Source organism: Natator depressus, chromosome 5 (genome assembly GCF_965152275.1).
Source record: "Natator depressus isolate rNatDep1 chromosome 5, rNatDep2.hap1, whole genome shotgun sequence".
NCBI lineage: Eukaryota > Metazoa > Chordata > Testudines > Cheloniidae > Natator > Natator depressus.
The window spans coordinates 54,682,852-54,697,048 of record NC_134238.1 but is presented as its reverse complement, the minus strand read 5'-3'; the positions used below and the strand labels follow the sequence as shown (position 1 = coordinate 54,697,048).

The 14,197-nt window shown below is 40.5% G+C and overlaps 1 protein-coding gene and 1 non-coding gene across 2 annotated transcripts; both read right to left on the bottom strand.

Annotated features, from left to right (window-relative positions):
• Positions 1–1,059: 1,059 nt before the first annotated feature.
• COX7C (cytochrome c oxidase subunit 7C) lies at positions 1,060–5,582 on the bottom strand. Its single transcript, XM_074953995.1, has 3 exons — positions 5,306–5,582; positions 4,136–4,281; positions 1,060–1,165 (listed from the first exon to the last, which is right to left on the bottom strand). The coding sequence occupies exons 1-2, from the start codon at positions 5,378–5,380 to the stop codon at positions 4,165–4,167; spliced, it is 192 nt and encodes a 63-aa protein (XP_074810096.1). The 5' UTR covers positions 5,381–5,582; the 3' UTR covers positions 1,060–1,165; positions 4,136–4,164.
• LOC141988321 (small nucleolar RNA Z39) lies at positions 4,640–4,703 on the bottom strand. Its single transcript, XR_012639742.1, has one exon. It is a non-coding gene; the product is annotated as a small nucleolar RNA Z39 (small nucleolar RNA).
• Positions 5,583–14,197: the final 8,615 nt, after the last annotated feature.

The following is a 14,197-nucleotide window of genomic DNA, read 5'->3' as shown; positions in this document are numbered from 1 at the left end:
ATGTTGGCAGCAAAGACAGCCTCAGGAGGAAGTAAGCCACACCTCCCTGCCTTGATGAGTCCTAATGACCATTCTCCCCCTTCTCCCCCCCCGGCCCCACACTTAACCAGTGAGCAATTCCTATCCACACACCTGTTACCGCATCCCACCATTAAACAAGTTTTGGTGCAGCAGATCCACTGTCTTCAAAACATCCCCTAATGACAGTTTATGAAACTTGACAGCTATTGCGGTGACATCTTACCAAATCTGAAAGCAACCATTTAACCAAATCCTTCAGGAAGGAAGTCATACTTGTTTAAGACTAGTTATTTACTGGCTCATCTAAATCAGAATTTAAATACAAAGTTGTGGAGGCTTTAGAGTGCAGAATGGCCCAGGTCAGTTGAACTACAGACCTAATCATATACTGAGGCAGAGGAGTTCCGAATTAGTGGCAAAAGCTCATCTTCCCTAGACTAGGATGTCACAACCCTGGTCAAGCTCTCCCAGCTTCTAGACAGCTACAAGGCTGCTGTGTTTAGGTTCCACCTACTGGACCCACATGCCTTTATGCTCCGAGTCTGAACAAAGTCCAGGCACTGTTTCTAGGTAGTCTCAGGATTCAGATTTTCTTTCTCGAAAGCTCCCTCCTGAGAGTTGAGACCAGCACAGTCCAACTGCCTAGACCCTGACACTAGTTCCAGACTCCTCATTTCTAAATCACACTTTTATGAGGGCTCCAACCTTGTAACAACTTAGTTTGCTTCAACTCACATGTCCCTGAAGAGAGAAACTAAAGTCACATTCTGCAAGGGAGCTTCTAAAACAATTACTTTAATGGTATAAAAGATACAGATTCTTGAAAAATAAGTGTTTAGTCACTCAATTCAGCACCAAGAACAGTTTCTTTTTGCTAGTGCTAAGAAATAGCATGCTATCACTACATTTTTCCTCTGCTAAAAAGGGCCTCGTCTGTTTAAGCTTGATGTAAAAAACTGCTGTTACACAGTAAGCTACAGCATAAGCCTGAGTGCTCAGAAGCATTTGATAGTTTGACAGAAGACATCATCCCAAATATTCAGATTTAAGCTTTTATTTAGAAACACATCCAGTGTGGTAAATATCTTTGTCCTTTATTCCATGGAAAGACAAGTTGCTCTACAGGTGATATTCCACCTCAAGTCTGCAAGAAAAAGAGTCGCAGAATGAACTATTAGAATGTACATCACCTCTTCCAAGATCAGTATTAAAATGTGTCTGAGGCCAAGAATTTAGGCACATGTTTAACTTTATGCACAAAGCCTTTGACAGATCAGGAGCTGGTCTATATTTGAATGCACTTCAACACTACATTTCTTGGGTATATTGTCATTAGATCTAGTATGACCTAACATGTCATAGAATTTCAGAGTTATTCCTGCACTGAGTCAATAAACTTGTTTGACTTAAAGCATATCTTCCAGAAAGGAATCCAGTCTTGATTTGACTACATTGAGAGATGGAGAATCTACTACTTCCCATGATAATTTGTTCCAGCGGTTAGTAACTCACTGTGAAGTATTTTCAATTTGAATTTGTCTAGTTTAACATGACCAGCCACAGGTTCTCAATATGCCTTTCTCTGTGGGGGGGAGGGGAGAGGAAGGGGCGGCACAAGGCCTTTTAGTGCCCCGCATTTCTCCCCATAAAGGTACTTACACTAATCAAGTCACCTCTCTGTCTTGAGAAACTAAAAACGGCTTGAACACCTTTGTATCACTGTTAAGCATTTTTCTAGCCCTTGAATCATTTGTGCTCTTTTCTGTTCTCTCTCCACTGTTTTGTTACCCTTTTAAAAATGCAGAAGCCAGGAATGGATGCAGTACTCCAGTGTCAGTCTCACCAGTGCTATATACAAAGGGGCAGAAGGAGGGTGGGGTGGAAATCACTCCTCTCTCCCCCCACCCTTTAGATCTATAAAGAAGTACATTGCATTAGCCCTTTTTGCCACCCCATCACATTGGGAGCTCATGTTCAGCTTCTTGTCTACCATGACCCTAAATCTTTTCTAGTCACTGCTTTCTAAAATGCGTTCTTTATTCTGTAGGTATATCTTTGTTCCTAGATTATGACCTTGCATTTGGCTGTATTAAAATACAATGAATGAATGTGCCCAGTTTACCAAGGGACTGCCATTTCATTTACCACTCCCACAATCTTTGGATCATCTGTAAGTGTTAGAAGTGAGTTGATGTTTACTTCCAGATCAAGATAAAATACTGATCAGTGTCAGGCCTAGTATCAATTCCTGTGACATTCCTTCTTATCTAATAATGTCCCCATTGACAACTGGCAGATCCCAACATAAATAACTACTGAATCCATTTAATATGTATTTTGATATTGTATAGTGCAAGTTTTTAGGCAGAATGTAATACAGTATTACAATTTAAACTGTTTAGGGCAGAAATCATCTTTTTGTTGTTTGTACAGCACCTAGCACAATAGGGTGTGATTAGGGCTCCATCACTATAACAATACGAGTTAGTAATATTAAGTTAACGTTGTATAAGAATATATTACTGCTATACAATTACCTTTATCAGCTAAACATATCAAGCTTCATTTTACTCTTTGCAACGACAAGATCTATTTTCCATAAGCCATGTTGATTAGACATTATATTCCCCACCCTTTAAACTCTTCATTGAATCCCCCATTATCCATGTCATCCCATTTGCCTCTTTTGAATACTAATGCATTAGCACACTTTCAATCTTTTGGAATGTTTCCAAATTCGCTGATTCACTAATGTTGTCAAGCTTGTTGCTGAATTAGTTGAAGTGCCAATCACAGACCTCTTCTAAAGAGGAAGAGTATAAAGCAGGAGTAGTCAATAGGCACACTGCAGGCTAAATCTAGACAGCCAGATGCTTTTGAATGGACTGTAAAATCTTTATTATCATCGTTTTTGTATTTTCTCTGGAGTCTGGATCTGGACCTTGACAAAAAATTGATTATTCCTGGTGTGTAGATTAGAAGTCAACCTATGTGCGGAAAAAAGAATCTAAACCTATTCCAATCAAGGTTTTGGTTCTGAAGTTACAGAAGAGATGTAAATGTTTATGACACCAATCCGCTTGCAAAGATGTGTACTGCATGTCTGTATTGCTAGTTTTCTTTGTGAGCAATTTTAGTGCTCTTACTCCAAAAGGGAGATAGTAAACCAGTACGGGGGGGCCGGGGAGGGAGAGGAGAAGGAGGAGGGGAGATTTGGTAAGGTAATATCTTATGCCTTATAGTGATAGACTTAAGAAGCTCCATTTAGCTTAACAAAGAGAAGGTTTAGCGTTGACTTGATTAGTCTAAGTACCTTTATGGGGAACAAATTTAATAACTAGTCTTCAATCCAGCAGAGAAAGGTATAACAATCCAATGGCTGGATGTTGAAACTAAACAATTTCAGACTGGAAAGAAGGCATACATTTAAGAGTGTAATTAGTGATTGGAACAATTCATCAAGGGTTGTGGTGGATTCTCCACCACTGGCCATTTTAAAATCAAGATTGGAGGTTTTTCCAAAGAGAGATGCTCTAAGAATTATTTTGGGTGAAGTTCTCTGGCCTGTATTATGAAGGTCAGACTAGGTGAACAGAATCCAAGGCCAGATGGGACTAGTTTCTTAAAATGGTTAAGTTTGTTTTAACTATGGAATGAAATGTTTCTTTCGTTTACATTCTAGATGGTGTATTTTGTAGTTAACCATGGCCAAATCAAATAATCGGCACATCAGAAAACATTTACCATATCAGTTATTCGTCCTGATTTGTTCACATGGGTCAGAGACCGTGATAAGTGGTAAACGTGAGCAATGAGATGATATGATGCATTCCTCCTTCCACTTGTTAGAGAAATGCTGTCACTTATTGAAGAGTATAAAGTAATTAGCAATGATACAATGATCATTTGATTAAAAAGATTGTAATCCCTACTCCTCCACCACTTGGTCCAATGATGAACACCAAATTATACCAACAACTGGAATAACTAACTAGTGACACACCGTACTGGTCAAAATTTAATTTTTAAGACTTTATAAGAAGAGCAGCTGGTTCATCGACTCCTTTAACAGAGGAGAAAAAAAAGTGTTAAACAAGGGGTCAGAATCAGTTACCTTTTTATAGGAATTAAAACTTGTCCTCTTCATTTCTTGAGCAGTTGGTGCCTTACTATGATGAAAGGAGCAGCAAACCCACTTCCGAAGAACACTACCATTAATCCTAGTAGCCGCCACTTGTTTTCTACAGAAAACGGAATGTTCTAGAAAAGACAAGAGAGTTTGTTCACAATATGCCATCAATGGACTCACATTATAGACGAGCTTTATAAAGGTATGCTTACTCCTTTTTTCCAAGGCACTTTATCTACTACTTTGTGCATCTGCCTTTATAAACAAAAAGCACAAGTGAAACATAGCTCCCATTCACTGAATGGGATCTTGACAGATAGCTGGGGGGAGGAGGAGGTGGTGTTAACTTATGAACCTGGTACTTTAAATTGCCAATCTCCTGGGAAAGAGAGGGAGAATACAGGCTAACCAAGTAGTCTGCAAAATGTCTCCAACACGGACATTCAGACACATTTGATCACTCTACTTTGAAAGGCCAGTACAAACTGGTACATCAGAAAGCGTTTACAGTATCATTGATTTTCTCATACTGTTGTGTTCACATCATCTGTACCACGGGAGCAGGAGTTTGGGAAGAGGAAAGGCAGAGTCATGACAAGGACACTATCACTGCACGCTCCCACCATGGCTGCGGGACAGAAACCCGACGGGAGGAGGCAAAGAGCCTCCATGCCCGAAAGCCCCGGCCTCAGAGGAGCCAGGCAAAACAGGGTCGTTACGTGCTCTGAACGCTGGAGCCGGCTCGGAGTCCTCTGCGGTCACTCGGGGGACCGGGCACCCACTCGCACGAGGCTGAGGGGCTAGAGAAAGGGGAAACCTCGGTTCCTGGGGCGGGGAAGAACCGGCCAGTCTCCCAAAGGCAAGACCTGAAACCTACCAGCAGACGTAGAGCGCCCAGGAAGATCCCCTGCCGGACGCGCTAAGAGGCTCTCGGGCCGGGGGAGTCCCACGGCTGCTCGGCCCCGCGGGCTCAGACACACCTCAGGGGCTCTTTTAACGTACGACAGCCGCCGCCCCCTCCCCCCCAATTCGGCCCGGGCCTTGACCGGGAAGTGCCGCTCCCCTCTGCGGTGCCTGTGACCCGCAGGCCTCGGGGCCGGGCAGCGCGCGGCGGCGCTGAGTGACGGCCCAGCCCCGACCCCCCCGCGCCGTTACCTTTCCCGGCCCCTCCTCATAGTGGGATCTGCGGATGGCGGAGGTAGCGAAGCGGCGGACGCTGGCACCCAACATGGCACCGGAGCGGGAAACGGGTCAGCGCGCAACTGAGGGTTTCTTTCGCCTTCACGACCTTCCGTCCCCGGCCGCCGCGCTTACAAGAACAAGGGCGCCGTGGGGCACTATGGGATACAGTACGGGACGGTGGCTGCCGCGTTCCCGCTGCCCCGCAGCAGCATGGGAACTGTAGTTCCAGATGCCACCAGCCTTGCTGGGAGTTCGCGTGACTCAAGCGCCGGCTTGAGCTCCGTGCATCGACCGCCCTTCAAAGGGGAGTGGCTCAGCCTGGCAGCAGCGGAAACCCCACCCTTTCCCCCCTCCTTTCAGGTCAGCAGGCTGCTCCCCTGTCACCGGAAGACGTTCCTGGGGAGTGGCATGGGACAAACTTTGGCATCGCCTCCTGAGAGCTTTGCAGAGATCTCCTGGGTCTACAGTGGTTAGGGTTGCCAGCCCTCCAGGATGGTCCTGGAGTCTCCAGGAATTAAAGATTAATCTTTAATTAAAGATTATGTCATGTGATGAAACATCCAGGAATATGTCCAACCAAAATTGGCAACCCTGACAGTGCGGGGGGGGGTCAAGTCAACCTAATTTTTCACAACCCTGAACAACGTAGCTAGGTCTACCTCAGTTTTAGGTGTAGACCATGCCTGAGATATGAGATCAAAGCTGAACACTAGTAACTTATTAAAGCAGTGCTGACTCCAAATCTCCCCAAATTTAAGGGTGTTTAAGTTTGGCCCTTTGGTTGGGGTGTATCTTCAGTGGTACACTCTCTCTTGAAGCTTCCTCCTGGGGCAATGACCCCCATCACAGGTTGTACATAACTTAGCTCTAAAATCGCCGTAGCACATTTTGTTAAAATAGGTGTTTGTACCAGTGTGCTTGGTCAACAGTTTCCTTCCCTCTGCTGTTGCATAGCCTGCATTATGGTGGTTTTTCACTGTCCCTAACTGTTGTGCTCCACCTGTAACTGCATTTTAGATGTATGTAGATAGGGCAAAATCCTGAAATCCTTTTTTGGATTTTATTCAATCCTTACTCAGGCAAACTTAGTTAGTTTATGAGTTAATGAGTTAAAACATCAGTATTTGGTTATAAGTAGTAGACTGTATTGGTAGCCTTTGGGATCAAAGGTGCCATATAAGTGTAAGATTTTCTGATGATAATATAAGAATGTTGATAACATTTTTTTATTTTTCTTTCAGATAACAGGAATGAATTATGATATTTTTAAACACTGAAATTGGTCTACTAGAGCTGAGTGGTATATCCAGTCTGTCTCTACACATTTTTTTAAAAAATGTATTTTTTCACCTGTGGGAGGAGTCTGAAACTTCATGATTTTTTAATAAAAGTTCTCATTGAAAATCCACTGGCTTAGTCCTTTGTGCCACTGGAGTTCTGTTGCAGACTTCCTACTAACTTTACATGCGGTCCAGGACTGAATTTGACAAGTCACCAATTCTAAACGCTCTGTCAAATTTGTTCAACTGTTTGTCATCATATCCACTTATCCAACTGGTTGCACATAAACATTGCAAGATGTGAAAGGCATGGATCATTATTTAAAAATAGAAAAATCATGTGATCCATGACAGAAACACTATTTTAGCCATAAGTTGTTTAAAGAGACAAGATGGATAAGGTAATATCTTTTATTGGATCAACTTCTAGTGATGAGAGAGATAAGCTTTTGAGCTTACACCAGTAGAAGTAGGTCCAATAAAAGATATTACCTCACCTACCTTGTCTCTCTAATATCCTGGGACCAACATGGCGACAACAACACTGCATACAAGTAGTTTAACAAATTTAACAGTACAAAGTCATACACATATATGTAGAGGTAAAAATACACAGGTAGATATGATGGAGATATAGAAAGCTAGGCTTTTAATCCTCATTCCAGTTTTTTATGTCTACAATTCTTAGCTCACCTAAAAAATTCCATTAACTCTAATTGCTCAAGTTTTCCAGGTTATCTGCTTCATCTTTAATATACTATTTGTCTGAATGTGACTATGACTTACTGAGAGATTCTTTCAGTTATTACATTCTGTACGCCTACTCAGTGTTTGTTCAAAGAGAACATTTCTCTTTTTGAACCTTAATACACAAAGGAAAAATATGAATAATGAAAAAGCCAGAGGACTAAAGTAAATGAGTCTAATTTTATTATTTTTTGCAGATCTTAATGAAACAAAGAAGGCATAAAGCTTAATGGGCATTACAGCAGAGCACATAGAACCACCTACTGCTATTCATTTCCAAGGACCCCTCACTGAATATAATGATGAAACAAGAGCCAGGTGCAAGTGTGTAACTTTTTCACTCATTCTGTTTGATAAAAGAGTAAGAAAACAATTTTTGGTAGATATTAAAATTTCATGTGGTTCAATTCAGATTCCTAGAGCCGATGAAAATGCTTTTATTCAAATGAACCAAAAATACTATTTTTTCATTGTGTTGTATATACTGTGACATATAAAACATGACATGTAAAACAAGACATATAAAGCAAGACATGTAAAACAACATACAGAGAATATTATTTCCCTCATAAGGCATCCCTTATATGTGCTGGCAAGTTAAAATGTTCGGCTGACCTGCTACAACTGAGAGTTACCATTCTCCAGTCACCATGTCCTGCACATGAAAATGAAGTATAATATTTGGCAGGATGAACCATGCATAACTGGATATTAACCACAAGAATGTGTAATTGTAATATACCAATTAATGAGGGAGAAGAAGGTGGACAGGAGCAACAAGAACCATCATATAAATGGATATTAATTAAATTTTTCTATTAAAACTCTATTGAATAGCAGTAATCTAAAAAATAGGATATTATACAATTCACTGAAGTTCTGCTTCTAATTCCAAATCATATCTTTTCACTGTGGTAATTTAACTTGCCTTGTATGTGAGTCCATATTTCTAAAAATCTATTACACAAGTCTTCTTCTTATCAGAACTCCATAAGGGGAGGATAGCATCTGTATCAAGGTAGTCTATATGTTCTAACCCAACCTCCAGAGATCAAGATGGGCAATCAATAACATGAGTTATTGTCTGCAATCCTGCCTCACAGTCACAGCGTGGAGAGGAAATCAGGCCCATCCAGTTGCAGTAGCTCTGGATGAGCCAGAGAGTATCCTGTTGAGCCTGGTCTTAGTGAGTTAGACTCTCTATCCCACTAGTGCTTCCACTCTACAAGAATGTAGTTTTCAGTTTCCTGGTGTCACTGATCATCCGTGCATAGTAAAGGAACAGTACTACTCTTGTCTAGGAGTGCATGAGCTGCTGTGTCAAAAGGGTGTCAGGAGATTGACCAAGATGTCACACCTTAGTCTACTGTGGGATTCTTCTGATGAATAAGAGCAGACTTTCAAATCAGTGCTGTGTGTTGTTTCCTATCTGAAAATTGGGCATCAATCAACCAGAGATATGACAGGTTGGTATCATCTGTCACAGCTGTCCAGGAAGATTTAACAGTAATGGCATCTCAAAAATCTGGTGGAACTGTGTGCATTAGCAAACACATACTGGAGGTTAGTGTACAAACCAAGCAACCACTACTAATATGAGTGGCCAAATTCAGCTCCATGTTGACGAGAGTGGCAATTGCGCCCCCAAACCTCCAAAGCTGGAGCAAATACCAGGGCCAGTATAGATGTACAAAGGACCAAAGTGTCAGATCCCTTGGAGGTTCCGATAGTTTTCATATCGAGGCAGTACGGGAAGATATCTTCATTTCCAAGTATTCCAGGTCAGGCTGGTGTGTCAGACTGTGATTGAGTTTTACTCCCAAGTATGTGACAACTGGTTGGAATGGCAGTAACCATCCTTCCGTGTGGATTGAGATTGTTTAGATGGAAAGTGGCTGCCACTGTTTTGATTTCACTAAGAATTAGTCTCCATTGCTGGAAGTAAGAGGTCAAAATGTCCATGTCTTGGCTGAGATTTCCTTCAATACTTCAATATGGAAATCCCTTCAATATGGAAATCATTTATAGTATCTGCAGTACAAATGTCATCAGCATACACATACTTCTTAGCCTGTATTTCAGGAAGTTTGGATGTGTGTATGTTGAACAAAAGGGGAGCCAAAATGGACCCTTGTGGAAAGCCATTTGTGACATGCCCCGGGATACATCCTGGATTATGGAATTGCTGTGCCCCCTTCACTCTCCTGCCCAGGCTCTTTCCTGCACTGCTATGCTAATGAACAGCAAACTCCTCCAGGTTCTGTTCAGTCAGCCACCAACATCCAGAGGCACAACCAGCAAAGTACATGAAAGACCCCCAGCCACTCATGAACTATGTATAGGGAGAACCCCGCAATTCTCCCAGCCCGAGCCTTGCACACCAGAAATGTGCATTTTACATTGCTCAAGAGCCCCTTAGAGTAAAATCATTAATTAGTTCATCATACCATCAAATGGTAAGAATATGCATCAGCCTCTGTAACATGAGTAGATTCCCCAAACTTGAATCAAAAACACACTGGCTTGGATAAAACATTAACATAAGTGTACTAACGACAGAAAGATAGCTTTTAAGTCATTATAAATAGCATAGACATAGCAATTCAGAATTGGTACAAAATGAAATAAAAGATAAAATCACAGTCTAATTCCTAAACTTTATCAAGCTAAGACAAATTTGAAGTAATAAGGTTTCTCTTACCCAAAAACTGACAGCAGTCTGTGCTAATTGGAAAGCTTTTCCAGTTAGGACCACTCCCGCCACAGTTCAATGTTTCTTTATCTTCCAAATATTCTTGTGGCTTTCAGTGTAGGTGGGGGAGGAGAGTTGATGTCACTGTCCCTTATTTTATACTCTCCTCCAGGTGCTGGAAAGATCCTTGTTTTGTTTTGTCGTGGGGGGGTTAGGCAGCCCCATGGTGTACGTGCTCGAGCAACTGTTTTTCATGTGAATTGTAACTCTCTTGTTTACAGCTCCCCTGCTGGTGAATGGCCGGTGATGGTCGCTTAAAACCTGGCTGGATATTGGTCATCCTTTAGTTGACCCTGCAGGGCCAGTCTGTGGGCGTTTCCCAAACTCACAACATGTTTCAGTAACAAACATACAGCAAAATCTCATAACTTCTTGTACAGTGATGATACATTTCAACAGAACAGTAATGGTCAACAAATTATGACTTTCCCAATGATACCTCACAAGGCCTACTTTGCACAGGATTTATCATAATTTTGTAAAAGTGATGACCATAATAGTGTAGATGGTCAACCATTGCTGTGATATTTAAGGCAATTGATTTTCTCCCTGACTTGCAGGGTGAAATTTCAGTTAACAGTTATTCTTGCATGAACCGCACCATTTGCCTACAAGAAATAACTTGCAACAGCTTGGCAGTCAGCCCAACAAAGGAATTTTTAAACTAAGGATTGGGAGAAAGACGACAGGTGTGGAGGAGCACGCAGTTCAGACAGAGACATCCCTTGGGGAGGAGTTATTAAAGGGAATACTCTATATCCTAGTAAAGATGAGAAGATAGAAGTTGATAAAGTACAGGTAGGAGGTGAAGCAAAAGAGTCAAAAGAAAGAGTCCCATTCAGTTACATCACATGAAAGCAGATAGCTAAAAATTGATAAATTTTATAAGTGCTTTTATACAGAAGCTAGAAGTCTAAATACTAAGATGGGTGACTTAAAATGCCTGGTATTAAATTAAGATATTGGTACAGCAGGCTTTATACAATCTTGGTGGAATGATGATAATCAATAGGACACAGTAATACCAGCGTACCAAACATATAGGAATAACAGAGTAGGTTATACTTGTTGGAGAGTGGCATGATATATGAAACAAAGCATAGAGTCAAATATAAAAAAAAATCTTAAATGAATTAAACAATACCAGAGAATCTCTATGGATAGAAATTCCATGCTTTAATAATGATAGAATAGCAATAGAAATATACTACTGATCACCTGATTAGATAGCAATGGTGACTGAAATGCTCAGGGAGAGTAGAGAGGTTACAAAAACTGAAAATGCAATAATAATGAGGGATTTCAACTATCCCCACATTGACTGGGTACCTGTCACCTCAGGATGGGATACTGAGATAAAATTTCTAGACACCATTAATGACTACTTCTTGGAGTATCTAGTTCTAGAACCCCCAAAGAGAAAGGCAATTCTTGATTTAGTTCTAAGTGCAGCAGAGGAAAAGATATATATAACTGACCTGCTCTGTAACAGTGACCATAATGAAATTAAATTTAACATCTTTATATGGGGGGAAAATACCAAAGAAACCTACCACAGTATCATTTAACTTCAAAAGGGGGAACTACAGAAAAATGAGGAAGCTATTTAAACAGAAATTAAAAGGAAGCGTCACAAGAATGAAATGCCTGCAAGCTGCATGGAAACTTTTTAAAAACATCAGAATAGAGGCTCAAACTAAATGTGTACCCCAAATAAAAAAAAATGGTAAGAGGACCAAAAAATGCCACCATGGCTAACCAACAGAGTGAAAGAGGTGGCTATAGGCAAATATACATCCTTTAATAATTGGAAGTCAGATCCTACTGAGGAAAATAGAAAGAAGCATAAACACTGGCAAGTCAAGTGCAAAAGCATAATTAGGCAGGCCAAAAAAGAATTTGAAGATCAAACTAGCAAAAGACACAAAAATGAACAGCATTTTTTTAAAGTACTTCAGAAGCAGGAAATCTGCCAAAGAGTCATTGGGGCCACTGGACAATCGAATTGCTAAAGGAGCATTCAAAGAATACAAGGCTGTTGCAGAGAAGCTAAATAAAGTCTTTGCATCGGTCTTCGTTTCTGAGGATGTGAGGGAGAGTCCCATAGCTGAGCCGTCCTTTTTAGGGGGCAAATCTGAGGAACTGTCCCAGAGTGAGGTGTAAGTAGAGGAGGTTTTGAACAAATTGATAAATTAAGCAATAATAAGTCACCAGTTCCAGATGGCTTTCACCCAAGAGTTCTGAAGGAACTCTAATATCAAATTGCAGAACTACTAACTGCGGTGTGTAACCTATTGCTTAAATCAGACTCTGTACCAGAGGACTGAAAAATAGCTAATTTAACACCGATTTTTTAAAAAGGCTCAAGAGGTGATCCTGGCAATTACAGGCCAGTAAGCCTAACTTCAGTACCAGGCAAATTGGTTGAAATTATAGTAAAGAACAGAATTATCAGACACAGAGATGAACACGATATGTTGGGAAAGAGTCAACATGGCTTTTGTAAAGGGAAATCATGCCTCACCTATTAGAATTCTTTGACGGTGTCAACAAGCATGTTGACAAGGGTGATCCAGTAGATATAGTGTGCTTGGACTTTCAGAGAGCCTTTGACACGGTGCAAGACCAAAGGCTTTTAAGAAAAGTAACCAGTCAAGAGATAAAAGGGTAGATTTTTTTCAGGGATCAGTCATTGATTAAAAGATAGGAAACAAAAGGTAGGAATAAATTGTGAATTTTCATAATGCAGAGAGGTAAATAGTGGGGTCCCCCAAGGGTTTCTATTGGGACCAGTGCTATTCAACATACTCATAAATGATCTGGAAAAGGGGATAAACCTAAACTGAGGTGGCAAAGTTTGCAGATTATATAAAATTACTCAAAATAGTTAAGCTCAAAGATAACTGTGAAGAATTACAAAGCGATCTCACAAAATTTGGTGACTGGGCAACAAAATGGCAGATGAAATGCAATGTTAATAATTACAAAGTAACACACATTGGAAAACATAATCCTAACTGTACATACAAAATGATGGGGTCTAAAATTAGCTGTTACCACTCAAGAAAGAGATCTTGCAGTCATCATGGATAGTTCTCTGAAAACATCTGCTCAATGTACAGCAGCAGTCAAAAAAGTTAACAGAATATTAGGAACCATTAGGAAAGAGATAGATAACACAACAGAAAATATCATAATGCCATTATATAAATGTAAGGTACACTCACACCTGGAATGCTGTATTCAGTTGTCACCCCATCTCAAAAAAGATATATTAAAATTGGAAAAAATACACTGATGGGCAACAAAAATGATTAGGGGTATGGAACAACTTCCATAGGAGGAAAGATTAAAAAGACTCGGACTGTTGATCTTAGAAAAGAGACAAATAAGGGGTGTGGGATGTGATAGAGGTCTATAAAATTATGAATGATGTGGAGAAAGTTAATAAGGAAGTAATGTTTACCACTTCACATAACAAAAGAACCAGGGATCATCCAAAGAAGTTAATAGACAGCAGGTTTAAAACAAACATCAGGAGGTAGTGTTTCCCCACAATTTGGACTGGCACCCTAATACTGGTTTGCCTATAACTATAAATTGATTATCAAGTTATTTCGACCAAATGGGTAATAAAGTGGTGGCCTGCTCTAGAGGAATTGCCTGGGTATTACCTGGGGGTTTGTCTCCAACACAGAGGACTCCCCAGAGCAGACTAATCCTGCTAATCCTTGGAAGAACTCTTATACAGCCCTCTGCTAAAAGGATTGACATACAAGCAGCAATTCTTCGAAAACAAAGTATTATTTATTTAAAAGAAATAATCAGTTACAATACATTCAATAAAACAAGAAGAATACATTACAGTCTATAAGACATCATAGGACACAATTATCTTTCATTAAGACTTAGACAATAAAGTGGCACAGTAAAATAGAATACATAGAATATACAGACTATGTAGCAGTTACAGTGTAATACCTAAGGCACATAGAGAACCTGTACACATATGTATAAGAAGTCCTAATACAATGCCGATAACAGACAGAGCTTCTATACAGATGTACAAAAAAGCATTACAAGGGT

Excerpts from the sequence above, each read along its gene's own strand:
- COX7C (XM_074953995.1), bottom strand. The coding sequence starts at position 5,380 with ATGTTGGGTGCCAGCGTCCGCCGCTTCGCTACCTCCGCCATCCGCAGA. Across the intron at positions 4,282-5,305 it reads ATGAGGAGGGGCCGGGAAAG|AACATTCCGTTTTCTGTAGA; the intron begins GTAACGGCGCGG and ends TGTCTTTTCTAG.